General features: G+C 51.2%; 10 protein-coding genes across 10 annotated transcripts; 7 read left to right on the top strand and 3 right to left on the bottom strand.

Moving 5' to 3' along the window:
• Positions 1 to 843: 843 nt before the first annotated feature.
• Positions 844 to 2,923, bottom strand: ASPWEDRAFT_167476 (uncharacterized protein; the record flags this gene model as incomplete). The annotated part of the gene is made up of 4 exons (XM_040830150.1): positions 844 to 1,589; positions 1,649 to 1,723; positions 1,782 to 2,171; positions 2,239 to 2,923. The coding sequence occupies 4 exons, from the start codon at positions 2,921 to 2,923 to the stop codon at positions 844 to 846; spliced, it is 1,896 nt and encodes a 631-aa protein (XP_040695138.1).
• A 1,120-nt stretch (positions 2,924 to 4,043) lies between these two features.
• On the top strand, positions 4,044 to 5,066 carry ASPWEDRAFT_23548 (uncharacterized protein; the record flags this gene model as incomplete). The annotated part of the gene is made up of 1 exon (XM_040832497.1): positions 4,044 to 5,066. One exon carries the CDS (start codon positions 4,044 to 4,046, stop codon positions 5,064 to 5,066), a length of 1,023 nt encoding a protein of 340 aa, XP_040695137.1.
• A 500-nt stretch (positions 5,067 to 5,566) lies between these two features.
• ASPWEDRAFT_35015 (uncharacterized protein) lies at positions 5,567 to 6,284 on the top strand. The gene has a single exon (XM_040834133.1). It carries the CDS (start codon positions 5,857 to 5,859, stop codon positions 6,217 to 6,219), a length of 363 nt encoding a protein of 120 aa, XP_040695136.1. The 5' UTR covers positions 5,567 to 5,856; the 3' UTR covers positions 6,220 to 6,284.
• ASPWEDRAFT_268721 (RNA recognition motif domain-containing protein) lies at positions 5,985 to 8,195 on the top strand. Its single transcript, XM_040832911.1, has 5 exons — positions 5,985 to 6,520; positions 6,778 to 7,084; positions 7,165 to 7,371; positions 7,429 to 7,654; positions 7,705 to 8,195. The coding sequence occupies exons 1-5, from the start codon at positions 6,315 to 6,317 to the stop codon at positions 7,746 to 7,748; spliced, it is 990 nt and encodes a 329-aa protein (XP_040695135.1). The 5' UTR covers positions 5,985 to 6,314; the 3' UTR covers positions 7,749 to 8,195.
• On the top strand, positions 8,196 to 10,276 carry ASPWEDRAFT_268722 (GTPase-activating protein GCS1). Its single transcript, XM_040832912.1, has 4 exons — positions 8,196 to 8,686; positions 8,783 to 8,851; positions 8,943 to 9,659; positions 9,715 to 10,276. Exons 1-4 carry the CDS (start codon positions 8,642 to 8,644, stop codon positions 10,093 to 10,095), a joined length of 1,212 nt encoding a protein of 403 aa, XP_040695134.1. The 5' UTR covers positions 8,196 to 8,641; the 3' UTR covers positions 10,096 to 10,276.
• Positions 10,277 to 10,453: 177 nt separating this feature from the next.
• ASPWEDRAFT_125319 (mitochondrial elongation factor MEF2) lies at positions 10,454 to 13,045 on the bottom strand (the record flags this gene model as incomplete). The annotated part of the gene is made up of 1 exon (XM_040829194.1): positions 10,454 to 13,045. Exon 1 carries the CDS (start codon positions 12,929 to 12,931, stop codon positions 10,457 to 10,459), a length of 2,475 nt encoding a protein of 824 aa, XP_040695133.1. The 5' UTR covers positions 12,932 to 13,045.
• A 598-nt stretch (positions 13,046 to 13,643) lies between these two features.
• On the top strand, positions 13,644 to 15,505 carry ASPWEDRAFT_102797 (retromer subunit VPS17; the record flags this gene model as incomplete). The annotated part of the gene is made up of 3 exons (XM_040827511.1): positions 13,644 to 14,051; positions 14,125 to 14,578; positions 14,637 to 15,505. 3 exons carry the CDS (start codon positions 13,644 to 13,646, stop codon positions 15,503 to 15,505), a joined length of 1,731 nt encoding a protein of 576 aa, XP_040695132.1.
• A 230-nt stretch (positions 15,506 to 15,735) lies between these two features.
• ASPWEDRAFT_167470 (GFA family protein) lies at positions 15,736 to 16,203 on the bottom strand (the record flags this gene model as incomplete). The annotated part of the gene is made up of 1 exon (XM_040830149.1): positions 15,736 to 16,203. One exon carries the CDS (start codon positions 16,201 to 16,203, stop codon positions 15,736 to 15,738), a length of 468 nt encoding a protein of 155 aa, XP_040695131.1.
• A 512-nt stretch (positions 16,204 to 16,715) lies between these two features.
• On the top strand, positions 16,716 to 17,861 carry ASPWEDRAFT_48029 (putative nucleoside-diphosphate-sugar epimerase; the record flags this gene model as incomplete). The annotated part of the gene is made up of 3 exons (XM_040837050.1): positions 16,716 to 16,735; positions 16,802 to 17,007; positions 17,062 to 17,861. The coding sequence occupies 3 exons, from the start codon at positions 16,716 to 16,718 to the stop codon at positions 17,859 to 17,861; spliced, it is 1,026 nt and encodes a 341-aa protein (XP_040695130.1).
• A 487-nt stretch (positions 17,862 to 18,348) lies between these two features.
• Positions 18,349 to 26,003, top strand: ASPWEDRAFT_147074 (putative THO complex component (Rlr1)). Its single transcript, XM_040829517.1, has 2 exons — positions 18,349 to 23,467; positions 23,532 to 26,003. Exons 1-2 carry the CDS (start codon positions 18,555 to 18,557, stop codon positions 25,954 to 25,956), a joined length of 7,338 nt encoding a protein of 2,445 aa, XP_040695129.1. The 5' UTR covers positions 18,349 to 18,554; the 3' UTR covers positions 25,957 to 26,003.

The following is a 26,003-nucleotide window of genomic DNA, read 5'->3' as shown; positions in this document are numbered from 1 at the left end:
CCCCCCCCTTTTTTTTTTTTCTTACTTCATTGCTTCTACATTTCTGTCAGCGGGTCATTGGTGTTTGGACCAAGGTGTTGACTATATCTTTTTTCTCATCTATCTTTTTCAAGTCATTATTTCCTGAAGGAAGCAATCAGCGATTGTCCTTGTTTGTTACAACTATCTGAGCGATTATCTCTCCTTTTTTTTCTTTGTCATTGTTGTGATTTCTTTCAAAGAACTCTGGTAGGGAAAATTTTGTACATGAGCGCCAACTACTTGTCGAAACCCATTCTTAGATAGCATTTGCTCTTGTCTCCATTTTGTTATCAAATTCTACGTCTACTTTTTTGCTTGCTATTGTTATTAAAACTCATATATTCTGGGCACTGCTCAGTCTAATATCTTGGGCAGATATGTAGTTTAAATTAATAGATACTATGTAACTGAACAGGGAGAATGGTTTAAAAAATTAAATAGTATCCAGACATCGTGTATTTCATTTGTCTTTCAGGTCACTCAACGATAGAGGGTAATAATTTCGACAGTTTTTCAAAAACAGATACCTGTGCTAAACTGTCGTAGTAATAATATATAGTGCACGCGTGTGTACGCGCGGAAAAGCAAATTCAAAAAAAATAAAAAGAGCAGGATTAAATGTATAATAAATCATGCCCAGTACACGTAAAAAGAATAGGGCACACGAGGTAGATTTGCATCGATGCATTCCCATTAAGTATGGGTGGTGGTATATGGCGGTGAATTATCAAGATGGCAATAATTGCCACCTAGAATTGAATCGTAATCTTCGTAAGGAAATTATATAGGTGCAGGGAAACCCCTGCGTATCATGGTAAAAGGTCAAGCACCATGAACCGGTTTTAAACGTTCCACAAGGGGTGTTGGCGATAGAGTTTGGTCCAATGAGTTATTGCGCCTTTCCTCCTTTCTTTTTCGCTTTTCCATCTTCTTGATCGCTTCCTCGGTGAGTTGCTGGCGGAACATTCGCTCAACTACGTCCTTCTTGCGGGATCTCCGGTCTCCAATCATGATCAGGACACCGCCGGTAATGTTGCAGCAAATAGAGCAGCAGAGAATTACGGTGGTTAGAGCGAAGGGACGCACGTGATAATCAATACTCCAGGTGCAGGCTCCAAGGGCGATCTGCAAAAGGGAGTGGCAGTCGAGTATGACAACGATGGCGACGAGCATTCGAAGGGGGAAAGCATGGTGGGTTACGGTCTCATGTGGTTTGTAAAATGTATGAGATCTGGAGAGCTTGTTTTGATGGTGCATCAGACGAAGCTGCTGGAGACGGTTTAGCACAGAGAATTCATGCTCCTCATCCTTTGGGGTGTCGCCAAATTCAACATCCACGTCCATTTCCCGTCGAGAGGGGAGGTCATTTTTGTTCTTGAGTTTGGGCAAGTCTCGCTTCCTGCGGATCTTCCACGTCAAGAAAGTGTAGTGGGCTATGAAGATCATATGGTATGTATCAATGGCACGGAAGGGGGCCAGCCCGTCACCCATGATGGCAAATAGAGCCACAAGGACGTTGTCGATAACGTTGATAACGTAGAGTTGTTTTCCTCCGACATTTATCCAACCTGTTCATCATAGGTCAGGATCCGTAAAATTAGGATAGGCAAGTGTTGACAAAACATACCAATGAGGAAAAGAACCCAAGCAAGTCCAAAAAGCGTGATGAGAGTAGCGTACAAAGTAATGAGGAACCCAAGCGCTGCTCAACCATTAGTAAATCGTGTTTGACCAGACCTTACATCTGAAGGGCCGCTTACGCTTTGAAACATACTGCCCAAACCCTCGCATGGCACGTTTGAACTTGGATCGGCGAGAGTGTAACATGTGTCTGACATGATCGTTAAGTTCCTCTACATCCGCTATGGTCCAGCCATCCAGGTTACTCCCGTCGGGTAAGACAGCAAAGCGAGGATCATGTAGCACGGACGAGAGACTAGTAAAGTGGTGTAGACGTTCAAGTCCTGTATGTGGTTTCGGTTCCTCGGCCGGTTCTTCGTTCTCGTCCGTTGTGGTTTCCTCTTCGGTGGCAGCCTCACGTGGCGGGGTTAGAGTATAAGTCGGGTTGCGATTTAAAAAGCCACCCAGGTTGGGAACAAAGAGGGAGTTTTGAACGTTTGTGAGAGTTGATAAAGCCGATACTTCGGGGTCTAAATGGATTTGTGTGGTCAAAACATGGTTCCTCACTAACCTAGTCTCAATGACTTGCGCACTTACCAATAACATCCAAAACGTCAACGATATGAGGATCGTACTCAGTATGAGACCGATCAGTGATCCCCGGGCGAGTTGCTTGAGGCGGAGAGGCTCCGGTTATTGTTGAGGCGCGATTTCTGGATATCCGATTGATAGCTGCTTCACTGGTGCGTCGCAACAGATTGCGACTGCCTTGCTTGCTGAGTTCAGGGCGAGGTTGGTCCAAAGTTGGACGGCGAGGTTCAGAAGCGATCGGACTTAGATTTGACGACTCCTCAGCCAACGGATGCATTCCCGAGCGCGAACGAGTGCGTGTCGCGATCCGCGACATGGGTATAGGGTAAGCAGGCGATGACCATCGTCCTGGGCGTGGTTCGGAGCTGCTGCGACGGCGGTTCCCTGCCCAGGCCTCGTCATCTTCACTTGGGCTCGTGCTGGTATCATTTTGCCGCCGACCAATATTCTCGCCATTACTGCGCGGAGTCTCCGCGGGACTTTCTCGGATGTTGTTAAGGGAGGGAATAGAGGAGAGGCGTTGGATTCGGATGCTCGGGCGACGAGAGCGGAGAAGAGGTTGCTGGCGTTGTTGGTATGATGTTGAGCGGGTGGAGGTAATCTCAGGGCAATTGTCATTCTCCGGAGCAGGAGGGAAAGGAGTCGTGCCTCGGGGATCATCGGAGCCGTCCGCCGGCTCAATGCGATCCATGGAGGTAACAGGATGGGAAGAATGTAGATGTCGAGAGAGCGAAAAGGGGGAGGCAGGGAGGAGATGAATAAAGAAGATGGAGAAAAAGGCAAAGAGATAAACCCCGGTCGTTTCGTTTCAAGATAACCGGATTATGCCCAACGGCGACAATCACCGGACGGGCTTCGGTTGCGAAAAGCGTTTGACTCAGCAGTCAAGCCTTGGATATGGAACCGGTATCAACCATGGTTTTATTTTCGTATTCTTGCATTTGATTAGCTGGCACTCGCATCAATGGAGATGTATTTAAAGATGGCGGCGAGTTGCTTGGTTCTGTGGTTGGTGCAGGCCAAGAGGGATTGACAGGAAGATCGTCGGGGACGACGTCGATAGTGGGTGAAGAATGTTGATGACGTACCTGGATAGAACAGGTTTGTTCAGATATCAAAAGTAGGGGGTAGAATTATGATGATATAGCAGTTGATTAGATCGATATGATAGATGGAGTAAACTGGACCATCTGGAGTAACCTGCAGCGTAGGTACCTGGAGAATTGGAGAACCATACCAGGAAATTATGGAGTTCTTTGCATGTATGCAATTTCTATAGTACAGACACACTAAAGCACAGACATCTGCTGATATACCACGAAACGGAAGAATAATGGATAATAGCGACAATATCAAATCTATCCTATTGAAAGAGCTATACAGAGTATAATAATTCTCTCTTCAAGGAGTAACAATCACCAATTGACCTTGCCTCATTCGACAATGGCATCAGAAGCACTGGTCCGGTCTCATTCAATGTCACCATCAATTCACCAAGATAACTTCAGAGCCTCACCCTCTTGTCTTTCTCTCCTTCTTGCGTAGCACTCTATCAGACATTATCACTCTCAGAGAACGATAATCTGACTCTGATCAAAAGTGAAGCCAGGCAGCATACGCTCGAGCTCAGAAACCTACACAGATCCCTCATTCATCCTTACGAACTTACCTCAACTAGTGAGCAGTCAATAACCAATGGATGCTTTATCTGTGAAATAAACACTAACAGAGCTGAAACATCTAGTCCAACTACACCTGATATCCAACATCCTTGTTTGAATCTCCCGCCTTCCTCCGAACCAAGACACATCATGGCTGAAAAGAGAAAGTGGTCGTGCGAGCAGTTTAGTATCCCCAGAAAGAAGGAACAATTGAACAAGGCAGTCACCAACGAGGAAGTCTCGTCTCAAGAAAGCGAGACCCTTTCTTCTTCCCCAGACAGGAGAGACACAGGCAACGAGGAGTGCTCCAGTTCGTCTACCACCACTACGACGATCGAGGACGAACACCAACAGCTCCCCTACACGGACGATTTCTTCTCCGATATGGCGAAAACAATTGCGAAACTCTTCCCTTTCGAGGCTTTTGCTAAGAAGCACCAGTGCGGTATCAGCGAGGTGTCTCAGGCTATCAGTGCCGTGGTCATCAGTCCCCTGACAGACCCTGAGTTCGCTCTCCAGAAGGACGAGAAAAACTGGTCGATCTCTGAATATGGAAAACGGATGATTGTCTGCTGGAATGAACAATACAGACGAAGGCTCGAGGCCAATGCTCTCACAAAAACTCCTTCAAACAGCAAACTTACGAAAACAAACGCCGAAAACATTTCGAAGAGCATAAGCCCCTCCGACGACAGCGATGTTCCGTCTTCACCTTTAACCCATGGACATCCTCAGCTCCCGACTTCAAAATCTGCCAAAGACCACAATAGTAAAACCAATCCCATTGAGATCCTGGAAGAAGATGAGCCGAGCCTAGGAGGTGAAAATTCGAGTTTGGGTGAAGAAAAATCACATCCACCTCAACCCGCTACTCCCAAGCCAAAGCGACCTCCGCTGCGACCGGCAAAGAGAAGCTGGCAGCCTCCTACACCAGTTGTTAGGCAGCACGTTCGGCGAGACTGCTTTGGAAATTTTGAGCCCGTTCCACCCGAAGAAGAGATCATGACTGCCAAGCGCCGGAGGTTAAATGAAGAAGGGCGATTCCAGCGGTTGTGGGATGGCTCCAATGCCGGCAGAGGTGATTTTAGAAGTCAGTATAGGGGGAATGCAACATTCTTCGATGGTGCCTCAGATGTGGAGGCTGAGAAAAGGAATAGCCGCCAATCTTTTTGACAAAGAGCGTGGAATAGGGTGGCCAATGGCCGTGTTGTCAATCATACACGCTGGCGTACAGCGCACGGCTTGTCAATGGAAAATCCTCCAGCGGAGCGGCCAGTTTTTGCTTGATTTTGATTCAGACACATGCTGTTGAGAATTGAAGCCATTTTCCTCATGACACTGTTTTTTTTTTTTTTTTGGAAGAGGCGCAGACAGAAGACATTGACAATTTTCATGTATCCATTCTAGGAGGATTAATGAGCAGAAAATACCATTGAATATCAATAATTAAAGGCCAGATAATAAGAGAAAGACGAAGATTCCTGAGGAACCAGGTACCAAAAATGCCCATTCCTCAGCGATGGGACGCACTCCACTAGAGCGATGGTTTATCCACTGATGACCAGCCCGTGGAGCCAGGATACATCATACTGAACCAGAGGATGACTCTGCGGTTGGCACGGTGGAGATTCCAGATCGTACCGATGCATTGTAGGACTGATCATGGTCCCATTGCTGGAATCGATGGTCGGTGTTGGGCTTGGATGGGTAAGTGTGTATGTCCCAATATTAATTGGTATGAATTTACCAGACAATTCCATCCTCCATCCTGACAATTGCTGTGATAAGCCCACTCACAGATGCTGGCGGTGGGATAGATAATCCCGGTGAGGTAAACAGATGCTTCCAGATACGCTAGTGGAGTGGGCAGATGATGTCAAGTGTCATTCTAGGCCCATCGCCGTCCACGCCTAACCGCACTGCCTAACTGCACCCTAAGCTCCAGGGGCGGTCATGCCTAACCATGCCTAAACCGCCCCCCAGCTGGCCCTTAACCGGCCCCCGGAACTGCCTCCAAACCGCTGGACCCTCGCCTACCCCATTCAGCCTAGTGCCGGCAGCTGCTCTCCGCCTGCCTGTTTCTGTGCTCCCCCTCGCCTTCTTCTTCTCCTTTCCTTTCGTCGACCTTCAATCCTTCCTTCAAGGCAAATCTCAACATCTCCCGTTGTTGCAATCCAACAAAGATTTCCCCCTCTCCTCCCCCCCTCAACTCTCCGTATCTAGGGCACCAAGCTACCCTTTGAACTCCTCAACCCCCCTCTTCAAGTTAATTTCCCATCTCAAGCAATTTAATTTCAATAAAGGCAGCCTTTTCAAAGCTACCTGAGTCCTTGACACACACAACCGGTGTTCAATCTCTCGCCACTTTCAAACCACCAACCACCAAAAAAAGGTTCCAATTTGTGTCCTCAGCCATCAAAAATGTCTACTGCCGTCGACAACCTCGCCGATAACCTGGCTTCCGCCTCCATCAACAACAACGAGGCGACCAACGGCACTGCCGCCCCTGCGCAGCCCACCGATGCTGCTGCAGCCAGTGCCGATGAAGGACGTCGGTTGTACATTGGGAACCTCGCGTATGCGACCACGGAGGGGGAGCTCAAGGAGTTCTTCCAGAACTACAAGATGTAAGTCCTCCTGTTTTCTCGCTGCATTGTTGGTTGTCGAGTTGCTTCGAATCTGTTGGTTTCCGCTGCATGCTGGGGTTGGGTGGGCGCCTAGCCACGTGTGTCATAACTATTTACCACACCACCACTCCGGACAACGCAATCGGATCATTGTGGAATTGACTCGACATTATCGTTCCTGTCTTTAATTTGTGTTTATCATTTTATTTTTTTTTTTTTAAAAAAAAAAAAATTATTTCTGACAATTCTCCCAATAGTGAAAGCACCTCCATTCCTGTGAATCCCCGCACCAACCGCCCGGTTGGCTACGCTTTCGTGGACCTTGCCACGGCCCACGAAGCCAGCGCTGCCATTGAGGAGCTGTCTGGAAAGGAGATCCTCCAGCGTAAGGTTTCGGTCCAGCTGGCCCGTAAGCCAGAGCCTGCTGAGGCCAAGGCGGAGGGTGCTGCAAGTGGCGGTGAGGGCGCCAGTGGCAACGAGGGCCGTAAGAGGGCTGGTGGTCGTGGCCGTGGCCGTGGCCGCGCTCGCGGCCGTGGTGGTCGTGTCGGACGTGGTGGTCGTGCTGTACGTTATATCGCATCTTGTCAATTGCTTTTATGTTTTCTTTTACTGATCGTTATTCTTTCTAGAACCAGAATGGTCAGGCCACTGCTGAGGCTCCCGCCACCACCTCGGAGCAGGCCGCTCCTGCGGCCGAGGCCACCAACGAGAACGAAGCTCCCACTGAAGAGAGCAAGCAGGCTAAGGCTCGTGCTCGCGTTCAGAAGCAGCGTGGTCCCCCCGAGGATGGCATCCCATCCAAGACCAAGGTCATGGTGGCTAACCTCCCCTATGATCTGACCGAGGACAAGGTACGATGCAATGTTATTGCTGGATTTCTTGGTTCTGGATTGCTAATTCCCGCACAGCTCAAGGAAATCTTCGCCGAGTACCAACCGGTCTCTGCCAAGATCGCTTTGCGCCCCATTCCCCGTTTCATGATCAAGAAGCTCCAGGCCCGTAACGAGCGCCGCAAGGGCCGTGGTTTCGGTTTCGTCACCCTTGGCTCTGAGGAGCTCCAGGAGAAGGCCGTCAAGGAGATGGACGGAAAGGAGATTGAGGGCCGTGAGATCGCCGTCAAGGTCGCCATCGACAGCCCCGGCAAGGAGGACGATGCCACCGACAAGCCCGAGGAAGCGGCCGCTGCCCCGGCGGAGGAGACTGCTGCCCCGGCCGCCGCCTAAATTGACCAGGTCGTTCCAGTCCAGAACGAGTATGTCCATCGATTGACTTGACCAATTGTTGGGCCGGGGGAGAAAGAAGCTGAGGACCGTCGTATATGGATATTTTCATAGTGAGCATCAAGCAGATGCGGTTTACACCCCGAAGCTGTGAATATTATTTCTATTCGATATGGTCTTTGGGCAAAGTGATAAGTGTGGAGGATGATGACTCTGTTCCTCGTGGTAATGGGTGTGATATCCATTTTCAGGGGACGAGAGATGAAGGAAACGCAGTAATATCTCGTTTTGACGGACCTGACTTTAACGAATCTTGCCTTTCTGCTGTACTGTATCTTAGCAACCATTTAACTTACGAATTTGCCGCAAGGCTGGCCTTGTAGTTGTCTTCCTGGCGCTTTTTCATCTTCGTTCATGATCCATCCCATGTAGTAATCAGAGTAAATATCTTGAAACAGCTAGCTGTCTGCTTAGCTGTTCATCCAACGTCATTCCCTGGTCCGCATCCTCAGCCGTTCCATGGAGACGCGGCGTTTTAGACACTCGTTTCTCTTCTCCACATCACGACTTGGCACTGGCGGCGATCGGGTCGAGAAGATGAGAACCGTCGCCTTCTGGCTTGGATGTGGTCATTCGAGGATTCCGCTGTTTAATCATATCTGATTGCTTTTCTCGTTCAGCTCTCTTCTTCTCATTTCCACCGCGTCTGGGGCGATCGGAGAAAAGGAAAATCGCAGACACTCCCAAATCTGCCTTGCTCACACTACTGACTACGGAGGGGGCCAATCGAACCATCACTTGATCCTCTTTAAATAATCCAACACCTCCTTCACCAACCAGGGGCTGAGTGCAATTGCACATTTCTTGTACTTCTACTCACTCATTCACACAAGCGATCGTCATGGCGCCAAAAATGTGGGAAGTAGACCCTGAGACGAGGGCTAAGGTGCGCTCCCCCTCATTCTAGGAATTCACTCCGATGCAGTAGGCATCTTGTGGTTCTGGACGATGACACTGATCTCTTTTCTTTCTTCTCTATTAGCTTCTCCAATTCTCCAAAACAAATGGAAATGACCGATGCTGCGACTGTGGCGCACCATCACCCCAATGGGTTCGTTGCATTTCAGTTACCAACTGCGTCACTACGGTTGCCACAAGGCTGGAATGATACACCTGCTAACTCACGGACACGAATAATATAGGCCTCCCCCAAATTCGGTACCTTCATCTGTCTGAACTGCGCCGGAACTCATCGCGGACTGGGCGTGCACATCTCCTTCGTCCGCTCCATCACTATGGACGCCTTCAAGAACGCCGAAATCCAACGCATGGAACTCGGAGGCAACGAGCCCTGGAGGTCCTTCTTCGACAACCATGCCGTAACCCAATCCGAGGGCCGCACATTCGAGGATTCCACAATCAAGGAACGGTACGACGGCGAGGTCGGCGAGGAGTGGAAGGAGAGACTGGCCGCCAAAGCCGAGGGAAGGGAATACGTGCCCGGTCAGCAACAACCTAAGAAGAAAATGGCATCTGTTGAACCAAAACCTGCTTCACGATCGGGTACCCCGTTGGGACGTGCTTCACCTGCTCCGATGGAAGGTTTCGGATCCGGGGCTGCTACTAAGAAGGAGCAGAACGAGGCGTATTTCGCCAAATTGGGCTCAGAGAACTCGTCGCGATCGGACGCTCTTCCTCCGTCTCAGGGTGGAAAGTTTACTGGATTTGGAGGTGGTCTGCCGCCCTCTGCGAATACGGGGTCATCCAGGCCCCAGTCTGGTTTCAATGTTCCGGGCTTCGATGATTTCCAGAAAGACCCTATGGCGACTTTGACCAAGGGATTTGGATGGTTCGCCTCTACAGTGGGTAAGAGTGCAAAGACCGTCAATGATTCGTATATCCAGCCCACAGCAAAGACAGTATGCCAATAATACTCCCACCCTTTATATCAATCCAAACTAACATAAAATATAGCTATCGGAGTCCGACTTCGCAGCTCAAGCCCGTATGCAAGCCGCCAATCTCGGTCAAAACCTCCAAACTGGTGCTCGCGGTGCTGCAGACCACTTCAACCGTTTCGTCGAAGGGCCCGATGAAGCTGCCGCCGCCGCAGCCCGAAGACGCCAACAGCAACAAGAGCCCGAACGGAAAGACTTCTGGGATGACTTCTCCTCGCTCAGTGAGCAAGAGACACACCGCAGAAATACATCCAGATCGAGTGCCATCGGTACAGCGGCTATGAGGTCGAACCCAGCCTCTGCGACTCCAACTCCATCTACTACTGCTACTTCCGCCGGAGCCTCGTCAACGGCTGCGAAGAAGCAGGATGATAGTGGGTGGAATGACGATTGGTAGTTGCATTTATTTCTTTCATTTTCGCTTTTTCTCATTGATTATGATATGATTACTCTGAATCATAAGCATGTGGTTTCGTTTTCGCTTTTTGCGTCACGCCGGTTTACATTCGTATGCATAGTTTTTTATGTCCTTTTTTTTTTTTTTTTCACTTTGATCCAAGGATTTGATTGTTGCATTCCCCGGTTAGTATGATTTGCTATTTTCATGTTTAGATTGATAGATAGAATATGGTTTCTGGATCAACTAGACATTGGATATTTATTCTTAGTGATAACCAAAATCAAGAATGTTCATATTATACATTTATTTTTTCATCCATATGATACAATACATTTTACATCTAAGTCAGGGTAAGTCATCAGTAGTAATCTCCCCTCAGCTCTGCAAGTACAGCCTTCTGTCGTGGAGCGCTCATATTCTCGAACCGGTCCACACTCATCACGAATGTGCCCCGACCCGCGGTCAAACTGCGTAGATGCTTGAGATATCCCACCATTTCCTTCAAGGGCACCTTGGCGGTGATGGTCCTGGGTCGGTTTCCGGTTGATGGCATGGAGACATCCACAGAGGGGGACTCGAAGGGGTCCGCGGGTGCGTAGACCTTGGTGGGGTCGATAGGGGGTTGCTCTGCTTCTTCGGCAGGTGCAGAGAGGGGAATGTCTTCGTCGAGGGAGATGATGTGGCCACCGCGGGAAGAAGAGATGTCGTGGACGACAGCGCCGAGGCTGGCTTCGTCCACGCTGATGATGACGTTCATGACGGGTTCCATGAGAGCTGTACTGGAGGTGGAAGTGGAGATGAGTTCGCGGAGGGCGGAGGTGGTAGAGAGTCGGGCTGCAGCGGAGAGGGCTGAAGTTGTGGTATCGTTGCCGAAGATGTGCTCTGCCGGATCCAGGGTGATTGTTACCCTGGTGCTATGCATGGGAAAAGTGAATTGGGGCCCGCGGGCTAGAGCGGCAAGACATCCATTGTAAAGGGAGGTTCGAACGCTGTTCACGTCGAGACTGGGTGGGAGGATAGGGCTCTCTTCGGTGCCCTTCTTGTTGACTTCTACGCTCAACCCTGGAGCGAGGATGATGACTTGGTTTCCATCGTTAGTTTTGGTCAAGAGAGCGTCTCTTGGTGGTGGGGATGATGTGTCTGCATCAAATGGTTCAACGACTACGGTGCAACCTGCTTTGCCCTTGCGGCCTGCGACTTCCTTGTCGAAGATCTTTGTGGTGGGCTTTGATAGACCCAGTGGGGATTCCCGGTACCCAATCTCTATCCGGCCCATGGAAGCTTTGGCCTTGAGGTCGTTGATGAGTCGGTCTCGGGCAATCTCTAGATGCAACTCGCCCATGCCGCTGAGTAGGGTCTGGCCGGAGTCTTCATCAACCGTGACGTGCAGACTGGGATCCTCCCGCAGGAGCAGGGAAAGAGATTCCTGGAGCTTCTTTTCCTCGCCCAGACTGTGAGGCTCGACACTAGCGAAGAAGACGGGCGGGGGAACATCGATTGGACGGAGTTGGAGGGTGTTGAGCGGCTCTGGCGGCACTGGTTTGTTACCAGCGCAAGAGACCAACGTGTCACCAGTTCGGGCATGCTTGAGGCCTACGACAACTCCAATGTGTCCAGCCGGGATGGAGTCTACCTCGACCGCATCGTTGGCATACATTTTGAGAAGTCGTGGAGCACGCTCTGAGACATTAAGATTGGTGTTGAACAGGGTGCTGTTTCGGTCTAGAGATCCCGAGTAGACACGAACGTAGACTAGTACGCCACGTTTGGCATCGTTGACTACTTTAAAGGCCAGGGCGCAACCTTCAAGCTTGTTGATCGAGCTTTGTGATTCTGCCTGGACGACGGATTTCTTCTTTTGCTTGCTCTTGGGAGAAGCAACTTTCTCGTTCTGTTCCACGAGTAGATCACCCGAGAGTAACCTTCCAAGAGAACCCTTGACATCTCCAATACTGACCTCCGGGTCCTGGGTCTCGGGGGGACTGGGGAGAAGGTTGATCACAGCATCAAGCAGAGGCTGGACCCCAATGTTGCGGAAGCTGGCACCGGCAAACACGGGGATTATCTTACTCCGTTGCTCCAGGAGACATCTACGGAGGCTATTGACAATGTCGCTTGGGGGTACCGCGAGATGATCCTCGCCGCATTCGAAGAATTTCTCCACCATCTCTTCGTCGTGCTCGCTCAAAAGCTCGACCAGAGCGATTCGCGCGCGTTTGACCTCTTTTGCAAGTTGACTTTCTTCGCCCTCAAGCTGTTGGAGGTCAAACATCTTCAAAGACTTGCCATCTCCGTCGCTCCATCGTAGCCCTTGGAGATTGACCGCATCAGCAACGCCAACAAAGCGACCATTTCCCCCTTCAAACCAAGGAATCTGACAGACAGCGGGCCATCCTCCAAGTCTGGATCCAACCTCTCTCACCGTTCGTCCAAAAGCCGCCCCATCCCGGTCCAACTTGTTGATGTAGACGACTCGGGGGATACGGTAAATGCTTGCTTGGTGCCAGACCTGCTCTGTCTGAGCTTCGACTCCAGCGACGCCATCAAGAATGCACACCGCACCATCTAGAATGCGCAGTGAACGCAGGACTTCAAATGTGAAATCTGCATGTCCCGGTGTATCAATAAGATTGATCGTATGTGACAACGCAGATTTAGGGAGAGACTGCGCCGCCTCCGCGCCACCTCCGGCCGATTCAGGTGGCCAGTGGAAGGTGATGGCTGCAGATTGGATGGTGATTCCTCGAGCTCGTTCAGCAGGAAGAAAATCAGTGACAGTAGAGCCTTCATCGACATCCCCTATCCGTCGAGTAAACCCACTATAGTAGAGCATCCGCTCTGTGGTAGTAGTTTTCCCCGCATCAATATGGGCGATGATGCCAATGTTTCGGGTTCGGTCAAGAATGTCTGCCTTCCCTTTCGATAATGATGTTGAGAAGTTCCGTAGATTTGAAGATAAATGCAAGCTTCCAGATCTTCTGATCAAGCTTTTTGCTGCAATAGGCCCTGATTGTCGAGCAATTGGCCGCATCGCCTGCTGCGAGGTGCGGAAGAAAGGAGCTGCGACCATCGCTGCAGCTACTGTCCGTGTAGAATCACAATGGATGAAAGATTTCTATTTGAATTCATGCATCGTTTCTGTTCCATAGATCCGATGAAAAGGAGGACATCAACAGATGGATGGAGGATGTTTGAAGCGTCCAAGAAAAACAGACGGCAATAAGAGGAAAAGATGATCGGAGGCAGCTGATGCCTGGCCAATCAGGCGCCGACTCCCCAACGACGTAACCTTCGGTCTGCCCGTCCAGCAACGCTTCCTCTGCTTCTCTCCAGACTTGCTTTCCTTCCCCGCCTTATTCCCTCGGTGAATTTCTGCAGGCTCTCAATTGATATCCGAGGGTTTACAGGTAGGTGAACCCCATGTCGACGGAAATAGCTATCCACTTTGATCCAATACTCATTGTTGCCAGTGCGGTGCATGCAGGCAGACGTGGTCCTATCCCCGAAACGAACCACACCAACCCCTACTTCCCATAATTGCGACAATGGACTATTCCGCTATATCCAACGACCCAACGGGCACTTCTCCTTGGGCATCTCCTCCACCGGACGGAACAACCTTTCCTGCATCCAACAACAATGACGTTCCTCCCGCTCTGCTACCCCCTCAGCAAGACTCCCCGTATGGGTCCAGGGCCGGAGACGATGAAGAACCCGATCTTTCGGAACGATTGCAGAGTGCGCAACTAGGCGATCCGGATTATGCTGTTGAGCAGCCGCCATACGCGTCCCAGAATCCTCAGTATGCAGCGCAGCAGCAAACACAGGCCGGGTACCAAGCGGGGGGGGGACAACAAGCCAAACAACCGGCTCCGTTGTACAAAATCCAGGCTAGGATCACAGGTCTAGAGAGAACTGGCAAAAAGGACCCTATTCTTCGTTTTGATGTTCACGTAAGAAATTCGCTTTTCTGTTTATCCCACGATAGTTGTTTTGATTGCGGAAACTAACCCGAACGATCTCCAGACAAATGTCCCCAAATTCCGGACCACTCAGTATCGCGACGTCCGTCGAACCCACGCTGAATTTGTTAGACTCGCGGAGCACTTGATGTCCGCAAACCCGGAGGCGTTTGTTCCCGCAGTCCCCCCGCCATTGACACCCGCTGGTGCAGGAACCGAGGAAGACGAGATCAGAGTCAAGGGATCTATGCAGAAGTGGTTGAATACCGTGCTTGGTAACGACGTCCTCATACAGGACGATGAGGTTGTACTGTTTGTGGAGAGTGACTTCGGATACAGCCCGGTCGTCCGGATGAAGCAGCCCGCAACAGGGGTCCGGAGAAAGATGCTGAAGCAATTCGCCCCGCCCCCAGATGATACCCCAGAATTGCAAAGTGCACGACCTACTGTTAAGATGTTTTATCTCGGAGCTATGGATTCCAGCCACAAAGTTGACCGTGTAGTCAAGGGCCGACGAGGTATGTTACAGGCCATCACAGTCTACAACATAGCAGTTACTTATTAAGAATTATTTAGGACTTGGTCTTGCAGAGTCGGACTTCGGAGTGAAAGTGGGACAAATGCATGTACAAGAAACGCACCCAGGTTTGGCCAACGCATACCGGAAACTCGGAAAGGTCATTCAGACAGTCGGAGACTTCCACGCAGTCCAGGCGACTGCAGAGGCAACCACTCTTGGGGAGCCATTGAGTTATCATTCTTCTGATGCATTCATCGTCAAGGAGACACTGACCAACCGTCACATTCTGCTACGTGACTTGCTTCAGGCCCAGCAGGCGACTCGCAGCAAGCGTGCTGCGGCAGACCGTTTGAAAATTAGCTCTTCGGTACGTCCGGACAAAGTGGACGAGGCCCTCACTGCACTCAGCGAGGCAGAAGGCAACGAAGATTATCTGAGCAAGAGGACACAACGAGTCACTACCAACCTGGTGGCGGAGAAGCGCCGTTGGTTTGAGCGCACATCCAACGATCTCTTGGCCAGTTTGCGCGAATATACGCTGCGCCAAATCGAGGCCGAGCGCAGAACCTTAGCAACCTTGGAAAGTGTCCGTCCTGATATCCGTGCCATTGACTCTTCCGGAGGGCTCAGCCGTCTGGGCCGTGAAGCGCATCCGACTGCACGCAGGCCGAATCTTGGCTCTAGTCAAGGTCCAAAGGGAGATGCATGGAGTGGAGTCCCCCGTCGTACCGACAGCATGGCTCGTAGCATGAGCGGCAGCTTCGCATCGCCGACTTTGGAGGACGACGAGGAGGCGGATGGAAATGGATCAGGAAAGGGACGGGGACGCTCCACCAGTGGGGTTGGATCAATCGCCGAGGAAGATGACGAGGATCGGCTTGATGCCAGGAATGCCGCCAGTCGGCTAGCTACGAGCACGTTTTAAAGCGAACATCTCATGTAAAGTATGGGCATGGTTTTGTGAGATTCCCCTTGACTGCTATTATTATTGCCCCTGGTTTTCCGTTGAATGTTTCTGCCTTCTCTCCACGAATTATCATGCTCCTTTCCTGTGTTGATCTCCGCCTGTAACGATTCTTGTTGTTTTCAATTCTCCTCTTGTAGCTCTCTCCTTCCCGTCGACTCCTGTTTGAAAACATCCACTCTGGATCGATTCTACAGCCCCTCTCGAGTGATTTCTTTCCTACTGTCCCAACCCTTCCGAGGCGGATGAGAATCCCACCTCTCCGCCCCGTCCTCAGGAATATCAAACCAAGCCGCCTTTTCCTTAAGAAAGATGTGAAAACCGGGCTTGGGTACCTGATCTGGAATCGATGCATCATCGTCGATCGTTCCGGCTGCAATCCCTGTCATCTCGGGATCGACATCGTAAGCCATAGTGATGCTGGATCCGCACCGAGGACAAAAGCTCCTGGTTGCGATGTTGCTGGAGCGTCGAGTGGTAGGCTGAACAATCCAGTTAATGGCGTCTCGATGGAAGTGAGCCCAGCTCTGGTAAGGAGCGCCAGATTGTTTCCTGCATTCAGTGCAGTGGCAGTTGACCACAATGCTGGGCAGTTGCGAGACGGTATAACGGACGTAGCGACAGGCACAGCTGCCTTGGATGACGGGCTTGGTACTCATGGTATATAGGTACTATCGAGTGAAGGGGATGTGTTTATAGGAAGCAGATTGTTTGGATTCTGCGTCTGTAACATTTATTGAGGTTATTCAACCCCGCATTTTAACTCCCCATCTACTGAGTACGTCATGTGCCGGTGGTATGATTCTATCGACGTGATGTGATTTTGCTTATTTTCTACTATGCATATTAAACACCTTATTTTGCACTATGTATGCTGGCCCCTGGATAACTAAATTGTCTCCGAATTGGAGCAAAACAGGTAATTCCGTCGGAACCGAATTATGGCTCTTCTCCACCATACTACCTATGATGCTTCAATGAACAAGCCCCACTTCCACATTCGCTCTCGTGGTTCAATGACATTCGACCAGGATCCATCGTGCCACTTGTTGATTTCAAAGCAGCCTTGGATCGTCTCCTGCGTTGCTGGGGTTATTATAAAGTTGCATCTCGCATTGCGCCGCTGCAGACTCAATTGCATAGGTACACTCTGCACAACAGACACAGAACAATGGCTCCCAAAGTTTTTCTGTAAGTCAATCAAATGCATATGATCTCATCTTATCACCAAGCACATCTAATCTAACCTCCTTTCAGCACAGGATCGACAGGATACATCGGTGGAGATTCTCTCTACGCGATTTCCGCCGCGTATCCCGACTGGCAGCTGTCTGCCCTCGTTCGAAACGAAGCCAAGGCAGCTCAACTCACCAGTCAATATCCCAATGTGAGGGCTGTCATTGGGGATTTAGACTCTGCCGATATCATCGAAGAAGAAGTAAAGAATGCAAACATTGTGGGCCGTAGGTAGCCTGATTTTCCTGATACCTGAAAGCTGTATAGCTAAATCCACCCAGATTTCGCCGACTGCGATCACGTCGCTGCGGCCAAAGCCATCGCCAAAGGTGTCAGTCACCACACTCCAGAAAACCCTGTGTGGTTGATTCACACTTCCGGCACTGGCATCCTGACCGTCGAGGACTTCCGGAACAACACCTACGGTATTGAACGGCAAAAGGAGCACAACGACTGGGATGGAATCGATGAACTCCTCAACCTCCCAGATGACGCCCTGCACCGAGATGTGGACAAGATCATCATCGAAGCCTGGCAGCGCAACCCAGACAGCGTCAAGGTAGCGATTGTCTGTCCTCCCACTATCTACGGTCCTGGTCGTGGCCCCGGAAACCAGAAGAGCGTCCAGGCGTACTGGCTGAGCGCTGCTGCTCTCAAGAGGAAGCAGGGATTCCTGGTTGGACAAGGCAAGAACATCTGGCACCAGGTTCACATCCAGGACTTAACCAATGTCTATCTCGCGCTGGCAGATGCCGCTGCCGCAGGAGGTGGACAGGCCACTTGGAACGACAAGGGATACTACTTTGCGGAGAACGGATCGTTCGTCTGGGGTGATATTCAGCGGGCAGTGGCTAAGGCGGCTTATGAGAAGAAGCTGATCCCATCCCCGGATGTTGAAACTTTGCCAGATGCCCAGGTGGCCGAGTTGCACCCCTTTGGGCTTTACGCTTGGGGAACAAACTCGAGAGGTCATGCCATCAGAGCCAGGAAGTTGTTTGGATGGACACCGCAGAAGCCTACTTTGTTGGAGCTCATTCCGGATATTGTCGATATTGAAGCCAAGGGTCTGGGCTTGGTGTAAAACTGCTATACAGACCCATGATCCCTGTAGTTTATGATTGATTGACTGATGAATATGACTTGGTTTTATTTTATCTTACTATTAGAGTCATTTCGATACATCTTGTAGTGTAGTGGTTTGAATAAGAATTAGAAAAAGCAATGACGGAAGTAGTATATGTAGAGACAGCAATTTATATATTGCACGCGTAGTGTCGAGTAGTACTTTGCTATTGTTTAAGACCAACAATAGATGAATCTGACACAACAAAACAGCGCTACTAACATTGAATAGACTGGTTGTGCATGAAATTATTTAATAATAAAAAGAATCGTATATTTCTCCCTCAAATTCACTTTTTTTGATAATCCATCAGTGGAAAGCTTAGCGCCAAGCTTAAGCGACCTAAACGCCACATGCGCCTCAACCGCGCGCCGTGCTTTATTATTACGGGAACCCAATGGAAGCTTCAAAGGCCGTTTCTTTCATCCAACGAACGAATAATTCTGACGATTGCACTTGTCGCTTTGTTCCCCCGAGTTTCGACAGCAGGTATATTTCATCCTATTCCTTTCTATCCTTCCTCGCCATTCATCATGCAAACGCGGTCGGTACTGATAATTCAATCCCAGCCTCACCCCATGAGTTGCGACTTGTCGGAAGGAACACAGCACCGGTTCTCTGCCTGAGAATTAAAGCTTTGACACGGCTGTCATGGCTCCAGGTGCCGGAGGAAAGAGGAAGAGAGGCGACCGAACGTGGTCTGGCGATTCTGGGAACGACGGTCAAAGGCCTTCCCCCCATCGACCAAGCAATCTCAACATGGCGCAACACAACCACCGCGACTATCCCGAGACGCGCGGTAGACTACGAAGACAGCCTAGTCGAGGAGGTAGGAATGGTCCGGGGCGAGGAGCTGGTGGTGATGCTCAGAACTTTCCCGGTGGTCAAAAGGATACCGCCATGTCTCCTCCACCGGTGAAGGAAACCCCCGATTCTACCCAGTCCAACGGTGTGTCATCGACAGTGAACCCGCAACAACAGGCCCCTCCCCTTTCTCCTGCGCCACCTCAACCTCAACCTCAACCCCAATCCCTACCCCCGCCTCCGTCTATACCGCAATTTGTTCCTGCTATTCAACCACCCCCAGGCCCGCTGCCGCCTTACGACTATGAGTATGTGACGGACGTGGTCATTGAAGAATGGGACGCGACTGGAAAGCAGAATGTGATCGAGCGTGGCGTTGAGGGAAAGACACAACAGGATATTGCAAAACTGGCCTCGATATACCAAGAACTCATCCGGTCTGCTTTTCACGGGCGGTTATCACCAACGGAGACAGGCAAGGTAGTTAAGGAAATCATAGGCGAGGATGTCGCGGCTCAGGATATCGATATGGTTGGTGAAGAAGAAGCGTCCGATTCTCTGCTTGATACCCGTTCTTTGTTCCTCGACACTTTATCTATTGTCACAGATTCCGACACATCGAACGTCGCATTACGGCCACTGGTCTTTTCTACAGGAATTAACTCAGCCCTGATGCGTCTTCAACTTGATACACCCCTCCTGCAGTCACTGGGCCTCGTCCGCGATACATTTGCTCGCATGGGTATTCGCAAACAGACCAATCTCCTCTATCGACAGTCTAACTACAACCTCCTTCGAGAAGAATCCGAAGGTTATTCCAAACTTCTCACAGAGCTATTTACCACAAGCAACAACGAACCGCCATCTAGCGAGGTTGTCGAGGACACGTTCGAACGTGTAAAAGCCATGGTTGGCGCATTTGACATGGATGTCGGTCGTGTTCTCGATGTAACGCTTGACGTTTTTGCTGCTGTACTTGTCAAACAATATCGCTTCTTTGTGAAGCTCTTGCGAGTCAGCTCCTGGTGGCCTAAGGAGGATGTTTTCCACAGCGTCGATGGCCACCGTGATTCTGGACTTCCTAACTGGGCATTACCAGGATCGGCTGGGTGGGTAACAACAGATGAAGAACGAGTGGAAATCGCACGCGCGAACGAGCAACGAGACAGCGAATTCTGGGCTAGAGTGAGGGAGGTTGGAGTTCGCGCTTTCTTTGAGATCGGACGCAAACCGATCTCCGAGGAGGAGCGGAAACAGATTCTCCCGGAAACGAGTAGTTTGTCAGAAGAGGAGGTAGAAACTCGAAAATGGATCGATGAGACAGGGACCTTGCCGCCCAAGGGTAGCAGAGTTGCAGCGCAGCTTCTCGGGTTCAAACTTCGATTCTACTCTTCCCGGGCCCGCAGCAAATCCGACGTTCTCCCCGATAACCTCATTTACCTTGCAGCACTACTTATAAAAGTCGGCTTCATCTCCCTCCGCGACCTCTACCCTCACCTTTGGAGACCCGATGATTCTATGGATGTCCTAAAGGAGGAGAAAATGAAGGAAAAGGCGGAACGAGAACGGGCTGCGAAGCCTGGCGGTGGCACTAATGCCTTGATGATGGCCGGTGCCCTCTCAGATGATACTTTGCCCATCCCACGAACTCGAGAATCCGAAGCTCGCTCAGCAACCCCTGCGAAGGAACAAGACGCAGACAAATCCGTGGCCGGCAAAACGGAGGAAGACGATTTACCAGAGCCATCGGACCAAAAGGTGCTACTTCTTAAGAGCTTACTCGCAATTGGTGCCCTCCCTGAATCCATCTTCATTTTGAGCAAGTTTCCATGGCTCATGGATGTATATCCCGAACTACCCGAGTTCATTCATCGTGTCCTCCACCAGTGCCTGAACAAAGTTTATTCTTCCCTGCGCCCCTTGGCCTCAATGGGCGAACTGCGGGAACAGAAACAAATACCGAACCAGGACCAGTCCGGCGTGGGAAGAGAGATCCGTCTATCGCAGGCGCCTCCGCGGAGAGTGCTACGATGGGCGCAGCTCGATAAGGAAGATACAAACGACGGGACGGATTACCGATTCTACTGGGACGATTGGACTGATAATATCCCGGTGTGTCAGTCCGTGGACGATGTCTTTGCGCTTTGCTCCTCTTTCCTTAACCTATCCGGGCATAAGATTGGACAAGACCCTAGCCTATTGACGAAACTCGCAAGGATAGGAAAGGATAGTCTCAGTAAGGATCGCTCACCGGAAAACAAAGCGCGGTGGCAAGATATGTGCAAACGCCTTTTGGTTCCCTCTATCAGTTTAACCAAAGCAAACCCTGGTGTGGTCAATGAGATATTTGATCTCATCAGCTCCTTCCCCCGTGAAGTCCGGTATAACATGTACGCAGAATGGTATTCTGGACAAACCTCTCGCTTGCCCGATATAAAATCGGCGTTTGACCAGGCTCGGGCAGAAACCAAGGATGTTCTCAAGAGGCTGAGCAAGACCAATATTCGCCCAATGGCCCGGGCATTGGCAAAAATCGCATATGCCAATCCTGGAATTGTCATCAACGTTGCCATCAGTCAGATAGAATCATATGAGAATCTCATCGAGGTTGTGGTGGAGTGTGCACGTTATTTCACCTATCTTGGATACGACATTTTGACCTGGTCTTTGATTAACTCACTTGGACAGAAGGGACGAAGCCGTGTTCAGGAAGGAGGTTTATTAACGAGTCGATGGCTTAATGCCCTGTCCACCTTTGCAGGCAGGTCATTTAAGAGATATTCTGTGATGGATGCTACTCCACTGTTACAATACGTTGTCGAGCAGCTTCAGCAAAACAACTCCACGGATCTCATCGTCCTGGAGCAAATGATCAGTTCCATGGCTGGTATAATTACGGATACCAACTTCAACGACTCTCAAATCCAGGCTATGGCAGGTGGTGAGATTCTACAGTCTCAGACAATTCTCCAATTGCTGGATAAGCGACACGAGTCCAAAACCACCTCGAGACGGCTCATGAAATCCCTCACTGTTTCGAAGCTTGCTGGTCAGTTGCTAATTGCTATTGCACAAGAACGATTGACATGTATCTTCAAAGAGGATGAGGGGTCTTCGGAGCTGAAATTGCTGGGCAACATATTCGACGAAATCCATCGCATTCTTACGCAATACTTGGATCTTCTCCGCAGTAACTTGTCAGTGGATGAGTTCGATTCATTTGTCCCCGACTTGGCTACTCTCATCAGGGACTTTGGCGTGCAGCCCGAAATCGCTTTTTGGATTCGACGACCAAGCGTTGCCCAGAAGATTAGGGAAGCTGAACGGGCAATTCAAGATGAGGCTTCCGCAAAAGCTCGTGAGAGTGAAGGAACAACTCCAGCCAAGGTTGAGGAGGATGAGAAGATGGAGCCTGCAGATGATGGGGAAATGCCAACCAAAGAAGCCGAGCCATCAACTGAGGACTCCATGGATGTCGACAAGGAGCAAGCCCAGGATGCACCCGAGTCGGATAGCTCTGCGCCTGTTGAACAGCCCGCAACAAATGGTACTACTGAACCCCCTGCCTTGAACCCAGTCATGCAAGATATGGAAGATCAAGTTAGATCTTCCCTTCCCACAGACACTTGGGGAATAGTTGGCCTGCATTTCTATGTAACCTTCTGGCAGCTCTCTCTTTACGATGTACATATTCCCCAGAAAGCGTACGAGGACGAAATCGAACGCCAAAAGAAGAAGGTTGTTGCAATTGGCAACGACCGATCGGATATCAGCATGGCAGGGACGCAGAGGAAGGAACGAGAGAAGAAGCAGATCACTCAACTTCAGGATCGGATATTGGAGGAAAACAAGGGTCATTTGAAATCTTATGGCCAGACACGGACAAAATTGCAAAGCCAAAAGGACCGATGGTTTGCTGGAATGCGGGGGAAGCACGATTCTCTCAACGTTTCCTTGCTGGAACAATGCTTCCTCCCTCGTCTCCTTCTGTCCCCTATCGACGCTTTCTACTGTTTCAAGATCCTCAAATTCCTTCATACCTCAGGAACCCCCAACTTCCGGACTGTCGGCTTATTGGATCAACTATTCCGAGAGCAGAGACTCACAGCTCTCATCTTCCAATCTACTTCTAAGGAAGCGGATAACCTTGGTCATTTTCTGAACGAAATTCTACGGGATCTTGGTCGCTGGCATGCCGACAAAGCAGTATACGAGAAGGAGGCGTTTGGACCGAAGAAGGACCTCCCTGGATTTGCGATGACCGTTGATCCCGAGGGCAAACCGACGACCTTCTTGGAATACGAGGATTTCCGTCGACTTTTGTACAAGTGGCACCGTCTACTGGCTTCTGCACTGAAGATTTGTCTCAACGGTGGCGAATATATGCACATCCGTAATGCGATTAGCGTGCTCAAGGCAATCGTGCAGCAATTCCCTGCAGTCAACTGGATCGGCCGTGACATGCTTACCAGCGTCAATAATCTGAGCCACAATGACGAGCGAGATGACGTGAAGACGCCGGCTGCTTCCTTGATCGGAGACCTCAACCGACGAGAGAAGAAATGGATGCTGCCGCAAGCCTTTATGATTGCGAGCCAGCCGCTTGGAAAAGGACAGGCCGGAGCCAGTGGGCAAAAGGGCGATCATTTTGCTACGGACAAGGGTGCAGCTGGAAAACTTGGACCTTCACGGCCCCAATCTGCCACCCCGACACCATTGAATGCGGCTGCGCCTGAGTTCAACCCCCCAGGTTCTACTGAGTAAGTCAACTTAATAAAACTCCATTGACGACTAAACTAGAAACTCTGACAATTCTTTCACCAGACCCGAGGGTGCTGTGAAGCCGCAGATCTCAAAGGCCGAAGTTGAGGATGGGGAGATTGAGGATGCAAAAATGCACGACATTACGATGAAGGGTGCTGAGGATGTTGCACACAAACCATCTGAACAAACCAGTGCTGCCTTGCAAACAGAATCTACTGCTCCTACAACAGAGTCCTCGGCTGTAGCTGCCGAAGTTCGTTTGGAGACCAGCCATGAGCCGGCAACCAGCGAAAAGCCTGCTATTTCAGCCCCTGAAGGTCAAACTGAAACTGAAGCTGCTCCACGTTCCCGAACCTCTCCTTCTCCTGCTAGGTCTCACGCAAGTTCTAGACCTGAGGCTGGTCGGCAAGCAAATATCCCCAAACGACCTGAGCCCGATAGGGCTCCACCAAGCAACCCCAATGTGCGTCAACAAACAAACATGCCGAGCCGGCCTTTCAGACATGGAGATGGAAGATTGCCAATGCGGCCTGATATTCCAGAGGAACGTCGAGACAGACATTCGGACTATGGACGGGGTGGACGTTATGGTGACTATGAGCACAGTCGGTCATTTGATCAGTCGATGGGCGATGGTCGAAACTATGGTCGCCTGGATAGGGAATTCCCGGGACGACCACTTCCTGACGAACCCTTCCGTGGCCCTGGATATCGCGACGGACGACTTCCACGAGAGCCCGAATGGCCCGATCGATCAGGGCGGCTACGCCCTCCTGCTGATCTCTTTCATGGTCGACCTGAGGGCCGACCTGAGTCTGATCGAGCACCCAGAGAAGGACCAGGCGGTCCACGAGCTGGCCCCCAGCTGCACCCTGACCGTGCAGATCTGATCCCCGGTGAAAGCCATCGCCGGTCAGAAAAGGATGATAGGCGGCCTCTCCCTTCGAGAGCATTATCACCGCCACGGGCAGACCTTCCGAACCGCCCAGAGCGGTTTGATGACCGCCGCTCTCAGGGTCACATGCGACATGATGATACGCCAACTGGGCCACGCAGCGAGAGATCACGAGCTCCAATGGATGTCACCGATTCTAGAGATTCAGCACCTGGTCCCGATATGACTCATGGTCGATTGCGTAACCCAGAACCTTCAGATATTCCCTCCGGACCCCGAGGAAGAAATGCTGGACGGGGTGGACGAAACGCCCCTGGTCAATCTGGACCACCAGCACCTAGCGGGCCAACGCCATCATCTGAACGTCAACCACCCACTGGTCCAGGTCGGCAGGGAATGCGAAATGCGCCTGATCAATCGTCATCTGCTGGTCCCTCGTCGCCGGCTACCGAAAAGCTTGACAATAGCGGAATTCACCCTGACCGACTCAAGGCCTTGCAACAGTCTAGTGATGGTGGTCCCCGCTCTCAGCAACCTCCAGCCCCCGCACCCATCGTGCCGCCCTCGGGGCCCCGTAGCGCACTTCCACCGCCTTCAGGGCCTTCGCCCAGTACTCGCGGACCACCTCCAGGGTCAGGCTTTGGCGGCGAACGTGGACGAGGAGATAAACGCTTTGCGGGTATCAACAACATGCTTCAGCAGTCCGTTGGATCTACTGACCGTAGCGGCCCTGGCACAACTATTCGAGGAAGAGGGGCAAACAGACAAGCAGCGATGAACGCACCTTCCCCTCAAGCAACTCGACCCCAAACGCCTTCCGGGGCTCCAGAAGATAGCGGTCGATCTGCGCAGGGTCGACCTGACCTCATGGCTGGACGATCTTCCGGACCGCCCTCTCATGGCGATGACGATGGTCACCCCAGTCGGGGTCGACGCGGCGAGCAAGTCGAAGAGTCAGGCTCGGAGCCACGTCGGTCTATGCGAGATCGGGATCGAGACCGCGACCGCGAACGGGACCGAGACCGTGACAGGGATAGAGATCGGGACCGCGAACGTGAGCGGGAACGCAGAGGAGGAGAAGACGATGGAGCCCGGGGCAGCAGCCGACGAGAAGAACATCGTGAACGGACTCGAGATTACGAGCGTGAACGTAGCCGCAGAAGTGACGCAGGTGCAGCAGAAAGGCACGAGTCCCGCGAAGTGTCACGAAGGGGACCAGGTCCTCGCGATGAGAATCGACGACGAGAGCGCCGAGAGCGAGAGGAGGGAATTGATGCCAACCAGGGCAGCCATGACCACGAAGGTCGCCTGCGACCTCCATCCTCTCTCAGTGGAGCACCCCCTCCACCGCCGCCTCCGCCTATTCCCGGAAACGCAGAAGACGACCGACGCTGGGGAGGTGGACGCGAGCTGCGGGACCGAGAGCGGGATCGCAATCGTGATCGTGGCCGGGATCGAGACTACCATCGCGACGGAGGCAGTGGGCCTCATCGCAAACGCGGACGCGCCGGAAATGACGACGGAGGACATGGCGAAGGTGGCCGAGGAGGCATGCGGGGTGAGAGCAAACGTCCTCGACGAGGGGCTTGATCGAACTGGATGATATGAACCATATTCTCTCTCTCTCTTTGTTTTTT

The sequence above is a fragment of the Aspergillus wentii genome, assembly GCF_001890725.1.
Source record: "Aspergillus wentii DTO 134E9 unplaced genomic scaffold ASPWEscaffold_1, whole genome shotgun sequence".
NCBI classification, from domain to species: domain Eukaryota; kingdom Fungi; phylum Ascomycota; class Eurotiomycetes; order Eurotiales; family Aspergillaceae; genus Aspergillus; species Aspergillus wentii.
Note: the sequence above shows the minus strand (reverse complement) of the source record. Positions and strands in the feature narration are given on the sequence as shown.

Coding starts and splice junctions, on each gene's coding strand:
- ASPWEDRAFT_35015 (XM_040834133.1), top strand. CDS start 5,857: ATGCCTAAACCGCCCCCCAGCTGGCCCTTAACCGGCCCCCGGAACTGC.
- ASPWEDRAFT_268721 (XM_040832911.1), top strand. CDS start 6,315: ATGTCTACTGCCGTCGACAACCTCGCCGATAACCTGGCTTCCGCCTCC. Junction 7,085..7,164: donor TCGGACGTGGTGGTCGTGCT/GTACGTTATATC, acceptor CAGAATGGTCAG/GCCACTGCTGAGGCTCCCGC. Junction 7,655..7,704: donor CGTCAAGGTCGCCATCGACA/GCCCCGGCAAGG, acceptor GAAGCGGCCGCT/GCCCCGGCGGAGGAGACTGC.
- ASPWEDRAFT_268722 (XM_040832912.1), top strand. CDS start 8,642: ATGGCGCCAAAAATGTGGGAAGTAGACCCTGAGACGAGGGCTAAG. Junction 8,852..8,942: donor GCGCACCATCACCCCAATGG/GTTCGTTGCATT, acceptor CGAATAATATAG/GCCTCCCCCAAATTCGGTAC. Junction 9,660..9,714: donor TCCAGCCCACAGCAAAGACA/GTATGCCAATAA, acceptor CATAAAATATAG/CTATCGGAGTCCGACTTCGC.
- ASPWEDRAFT_147074 (XM_040829517.1), top strand. CDS start 18,555: ATGGCTCCAGGTGCCGGAGGAAAGAGGAAGAGAGGCGACCGAACGTGG. Junction 23,468..23,531: donor AACCCCCCAGGTTCTACTGA/GTAAGTCAACTT, acceptor TTCTTTCACCAG/ACCCGAGGGTGCTGTGAAGC.